At 36.6% G+C, this 16,508-nt stretch overlaps 1 protein-coding gene across 10 annotated transcripts in view; it reads right to left on the bottom strand.

Annotated features, from left to right (window-relative positions):
- ROBO1 (roundabout guidance receptor 1) overlaps nt 1–16,508 on the bottom strand; it is a 1,295,994-nt gene that overhangs the window by 43,532 nt on the left and 1,235,954 nt on the right. For 6 of the 10 annotated variants that reach the window (XM_059885533.1, XM_059885536.1, XM_059885529.1 and 3 more), the window contains 4 exons: nt 13,480–13,677; nt 9,348–9,374; nt 7,890–7,932; nt 594–748 (listed from right to left, as the gene is read on the bottom strand). In XM_059885533.1, coding sequence (XP_059741516.1) covers nt 594–748; nt 7,890–7,932; nt 9,348–9,374; nt 13,480–13,677 — 423 coding nt within the window. The remainder of the gene's footprint in view (nt 1–593; nt 749–7,889; nt 7,933–9,347; nt 9,375–13,479; nt 13,678–16,508) is intronic. The other 4 variants (XM_059885537.1, XM_059885531.1, XM_059885552.1 and 1 more) reach the window with 1 other exon arrangement.

Genomic DNA, 16,508 nt, shown 5'->3' on the forward strand with positions numbered 1-16,508 from the left:
TAGTATACACAGCTGCAAAAGGTATATATTTCTTGTATTCTATGAAAATTTACTATTATACAATAACATTTTTGAATTTCATTTAGCTTTCAAAATTTTTTTTTAATTTAAATTTTTTAAATTTAAATAAAATCATCTAATTATTCTTATTGTTGTTGTTCCCGCCATTAAAAATTTGATCCCTCAGACTATATATTTATTGGTCTTTTGATTTGCTTTGCCCTCAAAATCTTTAAAATAAATACTCTAAATAACTACAATCTACTAAAATTATAATTACACACATTTTTATGAGGATAACTACTTCTACATAATTTCATTTTTCCTTATTTGCTATTTATTCTAGAATTTATATCCTCCATTCTCCCTTCACATACTGGGAAACATTTTTGGGTGTAGGGTAAGGTGTGGAGATATAAGGATGGAAAACATAACTTGAATCAGGCTAATTTGCTAAACAGTGGTTAATATTTCATGAACATATTGATTAAATTTCCTTTCCAATTTAGGGAGAAGAAAAGGGAAGTTATCTCCTCATGGCCTGCTCCTAACAATGCCACGCTTGTGTATCAAGCTATCTCTGTGCCTCTAACCTGGGCGACTATACGTGGTCAAGTTGCTGTCACTGTTCCCATTGCCTGCCGTGCAGCAATTGATGGAGCAGTCATTGTGATTGTTGCCAGTGTTAGGCCATGTGTCTGCAAGCCATGGCTGTGTGGCAGGTTCACTGATGTTGAGAAGTCCTGGCCTAAAGAAAAAAGACATGTATAAAAGCAAGTGTTATATAAGTAGCAAATAACATTGCCTATTCAGAATTCCAACCCATTCTCCATCTTATTATCCTCACAAATAATTTGGTCAATTATGCCGAAAGATATTATCATTCTTTTTATTTTATACACAAGGCAACTAAAATGTAATGTTCTGAGACACACCTCAGTTGATATAGCCATTACACTGTAAACAGGCAGAGACTTAAAATCCTGTAGTTTCTAATGCTTTAGTCCTTCAGTCACAGACTAAAAACCAAACATGGAGTCTAAAAAGGTGGATACTTGTATTTTTCAGTGTTTTAATAGCTTACAGAATACTTGAGTTAAGAGAGTTTGCATTTCTTAATTTTTGACCCATTTAAAAAAAAACAAAAACATGATTCTTCTCACAATTTCATTAAAAAATGGAACAAGCTCTTTACTCAGATAAAGGAGCCTTCACAGTAAGCACATTTGCATACTTTTCTCCAAAACCATGTCTCAGAGAGAGCGCGTCTCGGGCTCTGTGACATTTTGTGGAGAGCCTCATCAGTGTTTCAGTCCATAGCTCTGCAAGCTTGTCAACAATTTCTCATGGTGACAATGTAAAATGCCATGAATCCCTATATAAACAAAAGAAAGCTACTGAATTAAATCTGGTAAAACAGTGATGTCCACTGTAAGAAATATGAGTGTTAATGTTTTTTTTTTTTTGGAACAACAGATGTTAATCCTCTCTCACTGTGCATTGGGAGTGCAAAGTACATCAGCAGTTACTAATGGGAATCCTGGACCACCAGCGCCAGAGACACAGACAGAAGCTCAGCAATGGCAGTCCTGAGGGCCTCTTCCAACCTTGACTCCAATTGATAATTCAGCAAAAGAGGTGATGATGCAGGATATACTGTCAGATCCACAATAAACAGACCGGCACTGAAGATTCAGAAAAGAGTTCCTTCATGGTTTCATTTTCTTTGTTAAAATGTAAAAACCATGCTTCTCATTTAGCTGGGAAGAACCTGACGTTTAACTTGTGTTTGTGGGGAGTGCGCGTGTGTGTGTGTGTGTGTGTGTGTGTGCGCGCGCGCGCACGCGCGCGCATGCGCTCAGTCATGTCTGACTCTTTGAAACCCCGTGTACTGGAGCCCAGGCTCCTCTGTCCATGGGATTCTCCAGGCAAGAATACTGGAGTGGGTTGCCATGGCCTCCGTCAGGGTATCTTCCCAACTAAGGGATAGAACCCCATCTCTTATGTCTTCTGCACAAGCAAGCAGATTCTTTACCACTAGGGCCACTCGGGAAGCCCATCAGAGTCACTGTCATGGTTTCTATTCTGACATACAGAGTCAACCAATGAAACTTATGATGCAAATGATGATTATTTGAGGAATAATTCACTTCAAATGAAAATATGGGTTTATAATTTATATATCTGTATACATATATATGTATTCATATATATATGTGTGTATACAAGTATCTGTAATAAAAATGAATACTTACCTTTTGTTTATAATGTGTGAGGCACTGACTTCTTTATATATATTATTAACTCCTAATAATCTACAGAGTAGTTACTATTATTGTCCAGATTTTACAGATTAGGAAATGGAATTGCCTGAGACAGGTTAAGAAATGTGTTCATGGGTATAGCAAGTAAGTGAGTGGCAGAGTTGGGATTCAAATACTGGTAGGTTGTCTGTAGAATCCACACTGCAAACTAGGAAGCTATTATAAACACATATGTTGAAGAGTGATTAAATTTCTAAAAACCCTCAAACATTCCTAATCAAAGGAAGAGTGAGGAAATGTCTGAAGTCTTGAGAATAATGTTGTAAAAACTGGACAAATTCACTGTTAAAACTGTTGATAAAAACATGCTTTGAAGAGCGATGCGGCTGACCTGTTAAAATTAAAAATATTTAAATGCAAGCTGTATCACAGATATCTGGAGTCTTTGAAATTGATGTTGGTTACAGAAACTCTGCATCTAGCCGTCTTTAGCTTTTCTTATTTTCTCTTAAACCTAAACCAACTGTGTTATCATTTTGAAGTTATTAAAAATAAATCTCCATATTTGACACTGTAGAAATATTAGAGTATGTTTGAAGTACGGGTCAAGTGGAAATTTTCCACAGCCTGACTTACATGGTTCAAAAGGAATAGACGGTATTTTTATGCTACTATGATTCCCTCAGAAAAGTACTTTTAAAAGTAAACGTTTTGATATCATCAGAGGCTGAAAGAACTTTTCATATATATGGGAGTTTTCCAACAGGAAGTGGGATTAACAATTCACATCCTGGCATTCGGTTCAGACTTGTGTTTGGAATGCTAATTATTTAGTGAAGAAGGTTGAGTCAGGATTACTGGCCCATAATAAATCTTAAAATGACATATGTATGTTTCACAGACCTCTAAGGAAGTCAAAGTCATATGTAGTTATTTTTATAAGGGTGTTAGGGTCCTTAAAAACTAAAAATCTCATAAGATATTTTTATGCATTGAAGATGATCTAGTCTGTATGGGACAGATTTAGCTATCCCCCAGTAAGAAATGAAGCAGAAGCAAAACACGGTACTGGTTACAGTGATTAGTATGTATTGAACACATTATATAATATAACGTTACCATATTGCTTCAGTCGTGTCCGACTCTGTGCGACCCCATAGATGGAAGCCCGCCAGGCTCCCCTGTCCCTGGGATTCTCCAGGCAAGAACACTGGAGTGGGTTGCCATTTCCTTCTCCAATGTTACCATATTATATATCTATAAATACAATCATATTATACATATGTATTCATATAATGTTGGTTATATTTTCATGTCAATACATCTGAACTTTCCCTATTTCTTCCTTGTCTTCAAAAAGGTATTATTAAAGAAAGGAAGATACTAGTGCTTGCAAAAACCGTATTTAACTTCCATTTTATATTAAGGGGACAGTTCTGTGTCACAAAAGAAAAGAGGACAAATGAACTTAAATAATTATGAACTTAAATAATTTTTATTCCTCTGCTCCTCCTACTCTAGATATTCTACTCACTCACTCCAAACACACACACACACACACACACAAACAAACCTATTTGAACTCCTACACCACAAAATAAAATACTAGAGGGTTCAGGAGCTGAGGAAAATAGTGAAGGGCCTAGCAACAAGGGCTGCCTGGCTGTCTCCTCTTTCTTTTGACATCCTGAAGAGTTTTGAAGCCCAGTAACAAGCGAGGGAGAGATCTGAAAGTGGTCAGTCCTTTAGAGAGAAGCAAGGCCTGAGTTCTGTTTCTTTCTCACCTCTGTGGCCAGGAAATGTGCTACTGGCATTCTTGATCTGGTTAGCCTGACTTTCCCACTCTCGTCTTCAGGCTTTCTCTGCTTTTTCCTGGTCTGTGCTGTGGTTTGGATCTTAACTAGTTTTGCCACCGCCCCTCCATGACCCCAGAATTGGAGATTGGGATATTTGAAAAAGGGAAAACAAATGAACAGTCACTTAATATTTACATGATTCTCACCGGATTACATTGCAAGTCCTTTGTCCTTTTCAAGTTGAGAAGAGATTTCTTTGCTTAACCGTAATCCTCATTATCACTTTTCTGTGAATAGCTGAATTTACACTTTTGAGAACCAAGACGGCCCTCTGGTTCTCCTTCTTTCTCAGTCTTCTCCTTTATCAGAGGAAAATGTCCAGGGCCAAAATTTTCTCTCAAGTCATCAAGGACTGAACTGAAATCTTCTGACATTTATTTATTTGGTAAGCCATCCCTCTCTTTTTTAGATACTTTTTGGTGATATTTTTAAAGATCAATATCTCATATATTGAATTTATGGATCTAATCTAATAAATTACATTTATTTCATTACAAAAATTCATGTATTCAATTATTAATTCATAAATCACATAGGCTCTAACCCTAGGATCTCACATTCTATTGTGGGAAACAATCATTAAAGCCAGGAGTTAGTAAACTATTTCTATAAAGGCTCAGAGGGTAAACATTTTGGCTTTTTGAAACATATACTTTTTGTTCCAACTACTCAGCTCTGTTATTGTAGTGGGAAAGCAGTCTTGGACAACATGTAAACAAGTGAGTCTGGCAGTATTTTAATAAATCTTTACTTACAAAAGCAGGTGGCACACCAAATTCAGACCCAGAGCCATAATTTGCTGACCCCTGATATAAACAAAAGATAATTGTATTACCTCATATCAGGTGCTTGGAGAAGGGAATGGCAACCCACTCCAGTATTCTTGTCTAGAAAAATCCATGGACAGAGAAAGCCTGGTGGGATACAGCCCATGGGGTCGCAAAGAGTTGGACGTGACTGAGCGACATACACACACACACACACACACACACACATATTAGGTGCTTAATTGTGGTATTTATATAGAACAAAGAGTTCATGGAGGACACAGCAGGCGAACCTCAGCAAACTGACAAGGGGAGGAGGGACATATTCCAGGCTAATGTAATAAGGACATAGAGAAAATGCAATATTGGTGACTGTCAGATGAGTTGACAGAGTGACTTACAGCATGTGGCACAAAGAAGTATGAAGGGGGTGCTGCAAGTTCCTGGAGGTTGTGGGCTTCGTGTGCATTGCCCAGTTTGGGCTTGCTATTTTAAATATGGTGGGTTCTATTGAAAAATGGGATCTTCAGAGCCATGATCAATACGTATTTCAAAAATGCATTCCGGCTCCACTGGGCAAAGGGAATTAACAGGAAACAGTGCTAATGAAGGCAGATGAAGGCAAGATTGCTGGGAACCTGTGTAACAGATCAGGTTCAGAAGACTGAACCTGAAACAATACAGTGATAGTGAAAGGAGAAGAAGGTAGGGTTAAGGAAATACAGTAACAGAGGCAGGAGTGAGGAGGATGACGTTGCGACTTAGGTGTCCTAAACCAGATGTGGTGGGAGGTCCACAGAGGGCTCACAGAACCTGAGAGGTGAGGGAATTCAGTGTTTAGGGACAGCATCAGAGAAGTGAGTACAGGGGTCCAACTCACTGTTCATTGTCTTACTATCCTGGATCATGGAACACACATACAACACACAGAGAACACACACACACGCTCACAAATACTTCCTAGACTGGATCATGGAACACATACAACACACACACACATTCCCAAATAGCTAGTGAGACCTCTTCCTCATGGCATTCCTGATCTCTTACCCTGTTCTGTTTTTCCAGAGCACTCACCAACTGCTTCTACTATAGAGCTGACTTTTAAAAAAATGTTTATTATCAATCTTCTATCTCCCCCACTAAATGTAAGGTTCAGAAGGACAGGAACTTGTGTTGACTTTGCTCACTGAAGCAGCCTCGGCAATCAGAACAGTGCCTGCCACATTGTAGGTATTCAATAAATAGAGTTGATGAATAAATACATTTAAAATTGTGTATATAACTGCCATTTTGAGCCCTGACTCTAATATCTTTATTCAATTGTTGCCTCTATAACATTCTAGCATCTTTTGTCATTTGGTAAAAAGATTACTTCTGTTTGGTATTTAAAATAAATCCATTTCCCTGCTATACTATTTTTACATTCAAAAGGTTCATTCTATATGATGACGCTTTCCAGATAGAACTTTGTAATTTTTCAGTCTGGCTGAAGAAACCATCATTTGGTAATGAGAGATCCCTGGCCACCATGTCCTTCTTGATACTTTGGTCTACCTAGGTTCTAAATTCCCTTAGAGCAGGAACCATACTTATATTTTATACATGTGTATGTGTGTGTATGTGTGTGAGAGACACAACACATCTGTGCACGTGCCCATGCACAGAGGCTGGTGCAGAACACACAGAAGATGCTCAGTAAGCATTTTCCTATGTTCTGATTAATGAGAAAGCTGATGTCTATAGCCATGAATATATACATGCAGAGAGGTGGTAGTACCATCAGGCATTCCAGATTTATCCATGAGAGAATGTTCTTATGCCAAAGGCTGTTTCATGAATGTCTGGGCTATGATTTAGAGAGGATTCCCTGTTGCAAAAATATGCCCTGGTTTAATTCCTGAATCAAGTGGATTTATTCCTATGAAGACCTCCCTTGCTGTGGTCTTTCAGCATCTGGCTTTGTTTCACAGGTATGAAAACAGGAAACCATCAGCAATACCCAGAAAAGAAAAGATTAGTGCTGACTGTCAGACTTGTACAGCGTTTTACTAAAGATGGTTAGCAGTTTTGTTTCTCTTTCTTCTTTCTTTTATCACATTTTGTCATACACTAAATTCAGTAATTTTATCATCAGATGGTATGTTCCTCAGATTCAGGAATAATGTTTTGTTTTTATCTTTCCCATTATCTAACTACACAAAGCAGGGCACTCAATAAGTTAACTGAATTTGAATTACAAAATGGTTTTGGTCGAAAAAAAATTTTTTTCTTACCTCCTAAGCTAGAAGTTGCTGTTTTTGAAAAGAAAGAATTATCTTAGAAAATTCTGATGTTTGGCTCGTGTAACTTATAGCTTCTTTCAGCCCCTTTCAGGCGACTGTCAGATCAATTTGTGATTTCTCTGTGAATGTATTAAATTTCACTGAATAATAATTACCAAAAAATCATAAATGTAGGATTGAGGTTCATTTTAATTAGAGGGGAAAAAGAAATCTCCGTGTTAACAAGCTACCTAGATTCTCCTATTATTTCAACATATTTCCCCGTGAGTGGAGACTGAACTACGTTGAATTTATCACAAGAGCAAACAAACAGATATAACCTACAGCTTATGAGCCATTGCTGTGTTCAGCAGGTTTCCAAATGAACACTTTTTCTTTGATAGTATCTGTTAACTAGCTATATTTCTTAATCTTCATAAATGCCATCACTTAATTACTTGAACTCCTTTTAATGATTTGCTAAATCAGCAAGTCTGTCTTTCCTGGTTCAAGTGCTCCCTCTGGTGTTCATTTCCCAAGATGCACCAGCTCCAGTTGTGTGTTAACAGGCTTGGTTCTAAAGCAGAGCAGCATGGAGTAGTTCTTGGAGTAATTCTAAAAGATTTAAACACATTTCACCTTTAAGTTAAACCTTTTAAGCAGAGAAAGTGATGTCATCGGGGAAGACAAGAATATCTGGAAGTTCCCTTAGAATCTAAAAACCAGCAAGATAATTACCTCCCTCCACTGCTCACAGCTTCGCCTCCTCTCTGATAAGTTACTGAAATGTTACAAAAAAAAAAAAAAAGGAACAATTAATAGACATGTTTGCATTTATATATCAAAAGCTGACATTCAAGAGCATCTTTCTAGAATGGAATACTTTCTCCCTTTCTACTTAGAAGCATTGCAAACATTCATCACAGGAAATAGATTTCTGATTCAACTAGTATTTTTTTAAAGATGGTATAGAATTAAATGTTATTCTTATTTTCTTAAGGTGTTAACAAGTTTCAAAACTAAGGAGAAACAAACTTCAGTATACTCTTATTAAATATAATAACTATTACACATTTGTACATTCACATTCTCAGATTTCCATCTTGAATTTATCATTAGATCATGTAATTTCATGATTTTATATAAGTGGAATCTTAAATTTTGGAAAATAAAAACCTACCAGACCATTGCCCCAGAAATATGAGTACCAGTAAGACAGACATAAACTTGAAAATAAACCTTTCTTTCCACACACACAAAGATGTATGCCAAGTTGTGACTATTAATTAATGTGAATCATTTTTTATTGTGATTTGAGAAAATACTTCTCATTATATTTCCATCAGACATGTATACATAGTGAAAATATATTTTAATGCCCCTGAGAGCATTCTCAGCTTAATAAGTCATGGGTATAAAGTTTAGCCATGACAAAAAAAAAGATTTGCACATAGTTGTCAAGGGGTTAAGGATATTAGCTTTTCTGTAAATACAGACACATTTTCTAAGAACAAGTATGTTTCTAAAAGCTGCCAAATTCTGCTACTTAGAAGAACTCCAAACTGGGAGTCTGTTAAGGAGAGATAACTGCATCCAGTGATTATAATAACTGGATTAAAACCGAGAAGGCAGGACCACAGGTACCTTTTTACTAAAGGTGATGTGAAAGAAGAGGACCCTCTTTGAAAGAAACAGAATAGAACAGAATATTAGGACTTGGACTTAGGGAAAATGAAAAGTTTTATCTTTCAAATGTGCTGTATATTTTGGTTACCTTTAAGAATGTTGATTCTATGGATAGAGAATTGCTCGGGAGAGAAAATTTTTTGTTGGAAATCCAGAAAGCTTAAGTTAAGGGGAAAAAAATGCACTGCCAAGTCTAAAATCATCAATTGATCATTAGCATGTTAAATCATGCTGAGGCTAGAAACAGTGTGCCTATCTAATGAAACACATGCAAACAAGGCTCGGATGCACTGTGGAATCATGGATAAACAACTGCACTGAAGGGATGACAAGCAACACCAACCATTTCTACTTCAAGTGCATGCCTGCTAGGAGTAAATGAAGTACTGTTTCCATTGTAAGTCCTTTCCCCCCAGCTTACTGCAGAAAATGAAATAAAAACAGCAACACAATAGTACAACACATGCCGAACTAACGAAGGAAAGGAGGAGGGTAAGCGCAAATATATACCTGTTGGTGTGAAGGTAAAAGACGGGACTGAAAAATCAAAACAAAATATAAACCAGTTATTAAGCTGAAGAGAGAAAGGGAACACATCACATTAGTATAAATCAAGCAGACAGCTGAACATAAAACAAATGTAAATAACCAAGCCAGTCGTTCTGACACTCTGATATGTGGATAAAACCAAATCTAAGGGTCTCTGCAGGTACCATTTCGAAGTGTCTGACATTCTAGGACAGGAGGGGCATGGGGAGTGTGCTGGGTTAGCCTGCGGATGACCCCTGCTTTTAGTAATAGAGACTTAGCTCATGGCTTTAGTACAAACAGGAATCCTCTACTATTAATCATTTCCAAACACTGGATAATGGGTGCTTAAACAGGTATTATCAGGGTCTTGCCTAACCTTATCTAGAAATCTGAAAGTAAATGCTTATTAAAGTGGACTAACTAATATAATAGGTGCACTGGAGCATTCATCACCTAGAGAGAGACAGTGATACAGAGGGAAGGAGAGAGCGAATGCCATAAAGACAGAAAGAAAGGTAGAAAGAAGACCGAAAGAAGAAGAAAGGAAAAATACCCAAAGAAAAGGAGGGAGGGAAGAAGATAGAAAGGAAGAAAGAAAAGGGAAGGAAGGAAGAAAGCAAGCAAAGAAAGAACTGGAACAAAGAAAACCATAAAACTGAACTGTTTCGCTGACAAGAAATGCCTGATGCCTTAATATAAAGAGTGTATTGCTACATTTTTATCATCATAGAAATTTGTGAATGGACAGAATATATAGGGGGCTTTAACATTAATTCTGCTATTATAGTTTATACCTAGAAGCTTTCTAGAAGTAGGCTGAACATTTAAAAAAAATAGCACACCAAAAGCTAAACAATAGAACAATAATGCTCCTCTGAAAATCTTCACTCTCTGCAGTTATAAATCTTAATCTAATCAATAATGCCTGAAATTGAACTGCAGACCTCAAAAGTGGGATTCTTGCCTCCCCCACTTGTCCTATCTTCTCCCATTCCTGGCTGTTGGATAACACCAGAGTTATTTCCATGACATTTCATAAAGGGAGGAGGCTGACTTTTTTTTTTCCCCCAAGCTCTTCACATTAATTTAAAGTAAACACTGCCCTGGTAAAGAAAGCAAGAGAATCTACATTACTCCTTGAAGACTAAAATTTGCTTTTAAGAAATCCTTAATACACACAAACTAAAATACTGATTACTTATCATGGATCAAAAAGCTGCCAAAAATGTATTTTCCACTTCATATTTGAATGTCTACAAGAAATTTACTTTAGGATTAGAGCACTGGGGTTGCAGACTTGAATGCCATAGCATCTTTTACAACTGTCACTTCTTACCAAACCATTTTATCTCTGAGCATACTAGGAAGAAAAAAAAGACAAAAGTCTCAATGCTGGGGATCCGGTTTATAGACTGTCTTCTTTCACTGCATAGCAGTCTCTGTCTTAAGAATTCTACTGTGTTTTCTTTCAGTCAGGTCTTTTCAGAAAATCAATGTAATTTAGCTACAATCAAAAATTCAGAGCAATAGTAACTCGTCCTCATAAAAAATATAAAAGACATACATTTGAAAGTAAAGGTACTCAAGCAAGAATGGAGTGCCTGAACATTAATTTGCAATCACAAGGACACAGGGAAAAAAATGAAAGGTCCTTGTCAGTACTCCTAGCCAATTGCTAACCTCAGTTTAAGGAATGGAAGAAGAGATGAAAAGAGGTCCATCTAAATGAAATTTTTACAGCTGGTTCACCAAAGGACAACTTAATTCTCAAAGCTTCCACTAATAAATCATCTTATCCAGTGATGCTGGTTCACTATGTGGACAAAGAGTACAAGCAGAGGGAATACCTACAGATAAATGTAGGGGGAAAATGTTTAAAATGCTCACTATTACCCAAAGTCATACTCTGGCTTGATGTTTCATAGGGCAGTAGGCTCTTTCACATGGATTTCTTTTAAATATTTCACTTCCTTTTTTATTAGGATGACCAGCATTGTTTCGGGCACAGTCAATTTAAGATTTCAGAATTCACCTTTTAAAATTGCATAGAACCAGAAATATGAAAAAGTGCCTAAAAGGCAAAGTGAGGAAAGCAGAATCAAATGCTCACCAATTACATTTGTGATTATGTTCTATGATTTCTGCTTAACACGAGCTAGTTAAAAGGACAATATTAGTGTAATAGGTTTTGCAGAAAGAGCACATAGGCATTTCCAAGCATGCTTACAGTGCATTAGTAAGAGAAAAGAAACATTTCAGAAGGGAAGAAGGTTTCATGTCACATATTTAGGATTCAAGACCAGAGAGAGCATTCCATTGTTACAACTGCACAGCTATCATACTCATGGCAATAAAAATTATAAAATTCCTAGAAACTCAAAAGATTCTACATCTAGATGTTAGTCACTTTTCCTCATTCATATGGGATTTCAGAACACAACTCCCAACAGTGCCCACCTGTGCCGTGCTCCACAACACACAGACACCCACAAACCCCTTCTCTGCCTTATTTTTTGGGCAAAGGTTTTATATGGTAATGTGTGGCCCTGACACTGTTCTATGAATGTGTGATGAGCACCTAGTCTCTTCACAGTAACCCCTCAGCCCCCATTTGCCATTTCACAGGCAGGGATACTGACATTTTTGCTTTAATATTGACATAGGACACATATCTGAAAAAACATATTTAAGGATGATAATGCTAAGGCAAACGTATGTACATAAGGAGACTGCTGTGGACCCATGGGCCAGAGGCATGTTCATCAATTTCCACAGTGTGGGTGATGAATTTGTGTTGACTCTTTCTTGCCAAGACCCCTTGTGACTGAGAGCACAAATGTTTTAGACTGTTGTCTCAGACTATTTCACAAGCTCAGAGGGACAGTCAATAGGACTTTTCATTGAGAAAAGGTCTAACTAGCAATAACAAATTCTGACTTTGCCATATCAATGCTCAGAGAAATGGCATGGCCAAGCCACGTGGGAAATGTTCACTCAGGAAATACGTAGACAATTTTTTTTAAGGAGGGTGACGGTGGGAGTGGGTATTTAGTAGTCATCCTCTTTAAATCTGCTTTGCAGCAAAAGTGTTGTCTTAGACTTATAGACCCTATAACTAGGGTGGATGTATACCCTGTCATCCAAAAACCAAGACAATTTTGAGACCCAAAGGAGCACTGTCAATAATTTAGTTGGACTAAAGACATAAAGTGGGTCTGTGGGCTGAAAACTTACAATTACTCTGTTGACAGCCCAGAGTTGATGAAGATATTTGAGAAGGGGAAAAGGATTATCTGAGAGTGATAACAAACTCATCAGGAAATGAAAAATATAAACCACCAATCTGCAGACTTTGAGAATATGTGGCAAAAGTGTCTGCAAATTCCTCAGCTTATTTGGCTCATCCATATAATTGTAAATAATTTTAGCCAAATAAACTTTCTCTTCTAAATTGCAGATACATTTTTAACAAAATCATCATTGTTCGTCAACAGTATATACATAGTCAGCTCTGCAACTTTAAACATAACAATAAAAAAGTACTAAGTGTTCTCTCTCTGCAAACTGAAGCACACTATTCACTCAGGCATTCCGTATTCACTAAGAAACAATTATTTTATAAATAATCAGAAATACACTTATTTATAAACAATCTCTTTCACTTCACAAAGGGGAATGATGCTTCCTTTAAAGTTGTATGACAGTCCAAAGCTTGGATTTATAATTCCTGAGACATGGAGATTAAAAATTTTCCTCCAGGATATAAAGCAATAAAGTAATTCCCTAAGAGAACAAGGGAACGGTATCACTACCAAGTGTAGACCTACCCCGGTGAAATATATTTTATTTTATTTTTTATTTATTTATTTTTTTACCCTGGTGAAATATATTTTAAAGAAATTGAGCCTGAAACAGATAAGTTCTATTTTAGTACTGATATCCAAGTGGAGTTTATATCTAGATGTTGCAATAAAATAAAAGCAGTTTTGTAAATTTCTATATGTTAAAATAATTAATATAGGATACATATATATAAAATCAAGAATAACTTAGAGTCATATATTGAAATCAAGAGTTATGTAAAGCATGAAAAATTTAGGAAAGGTAATACCTTTTCTGATACCCGCATAAGTACTAGCCAGCCCATTTCTCTTCTTTCGGTGTCGATAGAGCCAGATGCTAAAAACCATAAGGATGATCCAACAGGCAGCCCCGATTCCTGCGATGAATGCCGGCTGCTTCACTACGTCTGAGATCTGCTGAGCAAGGCTGACTTGGTCCTCAGGTGACACGGGGTTTCCATGAGAATCTGAAAAGGCCATCTTTGGGTTCATTCGGGTTTAAAACTCAGTGAGACAATAAGCACGTGCTTATATACATAAAGTGGCCATCATCATGTTGTTAATTTTTGGACAATAATTTCTGCTTTTCATTGCAACGTGCACCATCGTCAGTTAAAAGAGTTAATGACATTTGGGGCAAGATTATATTCACTTTATTTATTTGAATTCAAAACAAACACAATAATTTTATGGAATATATTTTAAAACAAAGATAATAACCTGCAATTCCTATATTTTGCTCCAGAAAACTGCAGTTCACCGATGGGATTTTCAGTGCACAGTGAGATAAAATACAAATTACACTTCTAAAAAGTGAAATACTTTACCCCAAGAATACAAATAAGGAGTACTGAATTGTTGTTGTTTAGTTGCTAAGTTGTATCTGACTCTTTTGCGGCCCCATGGACTGTGAGTGTGTGTGTGTGTGTGTGTGTGGTGCATCCCCTCTCCCCCACCCTTGAATAGTGTAAGACTCCTAACTACCTCAGAAACACATTATTTGGAATTATGTTCAGAAGGGTCTATAAAAATTCAGGATCATTTAAAACCAATGAAAAACTGAGATTATGTTATTAATGAAGGAATGATGAAAACGTCTTTTTTTAAAAAAAATGGAATTTTTATTTTTATGTTTCTGGCCACACCATGTGACTGTGGGATCTTAGTTCCCCAGCCAGGGCTTAACCCCGGGCCCTCGGCAGTGACACTGCAGAGTCCTAACCACTGAACTGCCATGGAACTCTTAAAGAAAACTTTCTTTTAAAATAATAACCATGGCCAGAGACAGCTATAAGAACATTAAATATGGACAAGATTATCAAGTGTTATGAATAGTCAAAAAGGCTCCTATTTTCTCTTAGCTATTTTGATTCAAGAATTTAAGATTGATGGAATTATGGCTATTAAAATTTACTTAGTTCACATTTATGTTTCAACCTACTAAGAGACTCATTGCTCAAACCCACCATTTTAGCACATCACACAGAGCAGACTGCAAAGTCTATAGAAGTCTGGAAGCTGTTCCTCTATCATCAAGGAATAACCTACTTTGTGGGCACTAAGTGATGCCAATGCTGAGGATGCCCAGTGGCAGAATTACTTACTATCTGTAAGAATTACTTACTATCTGTAAGAATTACTTACTATCTGTATCTGTACTCTTAATGTTCTTCCCCTACAGCATCTGGTCAAATGGGAAGGCGTTTGCCTATTTCATGAGACTTGGTGCTTTCTTACAATTGTTAAATCATTTGACTCTAAAATTGTTCTGCTAAAACCACCTGCTTTAAAGTAGAAACATTTTTTCCAGTCCAAAACTCTTTTTTTTTCCAGAAAAATAATTGGAATAACTCATTATTTATGAATAATATTTCTCAAATACAAAAAATACAGTTTTTTTTCTTATTAAAAGATATTGCTTTCTGATAAGACACTGGCAGGTAAAATAAAAAGCATTCCAAGGCTAAGGAAACAACCGTAGGAAAATAGCCTTTTCTGTATAGGGCTAAATTGCTACTGTATTGTATATGTGTGTGTTTTTTATTTGCCTTTTTCTTAAACGGAATTCCAGATTTCATTCTATGGAGGGTCAAGGCTGAAAAATCTATTTTCATAAGCAGTTGCTGTCACCTGCCTTCAAATGTTTCTTGACTGAAAGTTTCATTTCATGTTCCAGACTCTTTTATCTATGGTTATCCTAAGAGCACTTCATCCTCTGAACGTTCACCAAGCTGATCTATTCTTTTTATTTCTAATACACCCTTTGTATCTGCTAGGTTTATAGATTTCATGGCTATTTGCGCAAAGTTAAGTTGGGTGGCTTCAGATTTTATGAAGACAGCTAAGAGGGGTTCCAAGCAGGCGACCAGATGGGCTTAACAGAATAAAGTGTGGTGTGACTAATGAATTAAAATGGCCCTTCTATATCTCAGTCTTTGTCTCACTGCAGCTGAGGCTATATTAAGATATGGAAAACTGGAACATATTTATAATTTCAAGAAAACCAATTTGATCCTTAAATCCTATGATTTAAATCTTAAATAAAGTTACACATGGTCCTTTTTTTCCAATTCATTTTTGAAAACCCAGAACTAGAAGTTATATATAATTAAAAAAGTAGGCAAATGACATGACATTGTACAGGGTCATTGCCATGTAACTTTTAATTTTAGTTTTAGTAAGTTAATACTAACTTTTCACAAAACTAGGCAACTATTTAAGTAAAAATACCTATGTTTAGACTGTTTTCTCCCATACCTTAGGTAACACTGCAATAAATCAAGCAATTAAAAAAATTATTTTCTATTCTGCTTAAAAATTTGGAATAAATGAACCAGAAATAAAACCATGAAGCTACTTTTTTTTTTTTTTGCTTAAAAGTTGTGCATATTATAATGTGTTGGAAAAAAAAGTGTTAAAGGTAAAAGATATTCTCAGAATTAAATTCTGGCCCATGTCTGCAGAAGAGGCGACAAGCTCTCCACTAAAGCTTGAATGGTTCTCTCATAGCATACAGCTGTCAGGGGGTAACTCCCTAGCCAGTGACTTGATTTTGCAGTGTTCCCATTCATCTGCTCAGAATCACAAAACTGAGCTCTGTGCAGCAGCGACATGCACAATTTCCAGACATGGTACCATTTAAACCTTGCCCCACACTGTGTGTTTGTTTTCTTCCTTTCTGCTGGCCCAAGTCAACCCTGGAAGCCACATCAGCCAGAGACTCTCCACGTCTACAATCACTGGACTTCAGGTGGACTCTGTGCTACTTTACAGAAATTCTGCAAGTGTATCTGGTACA

This window comes from Bos taurus, chromosome 1 (genome assembly GCF_002263795.3).
Source record: "Bos taurus isolate L1 Dominette 01449 registration number 42190680 breed Hereford chromosome 1, ARS-UCD2.0, whole genome shotgun sequence".
NCBI lineage: Eukaryota > Metazoa > Chordata > Mammalia > Artiodactyla > Bovidae > Bos > Bos taurus.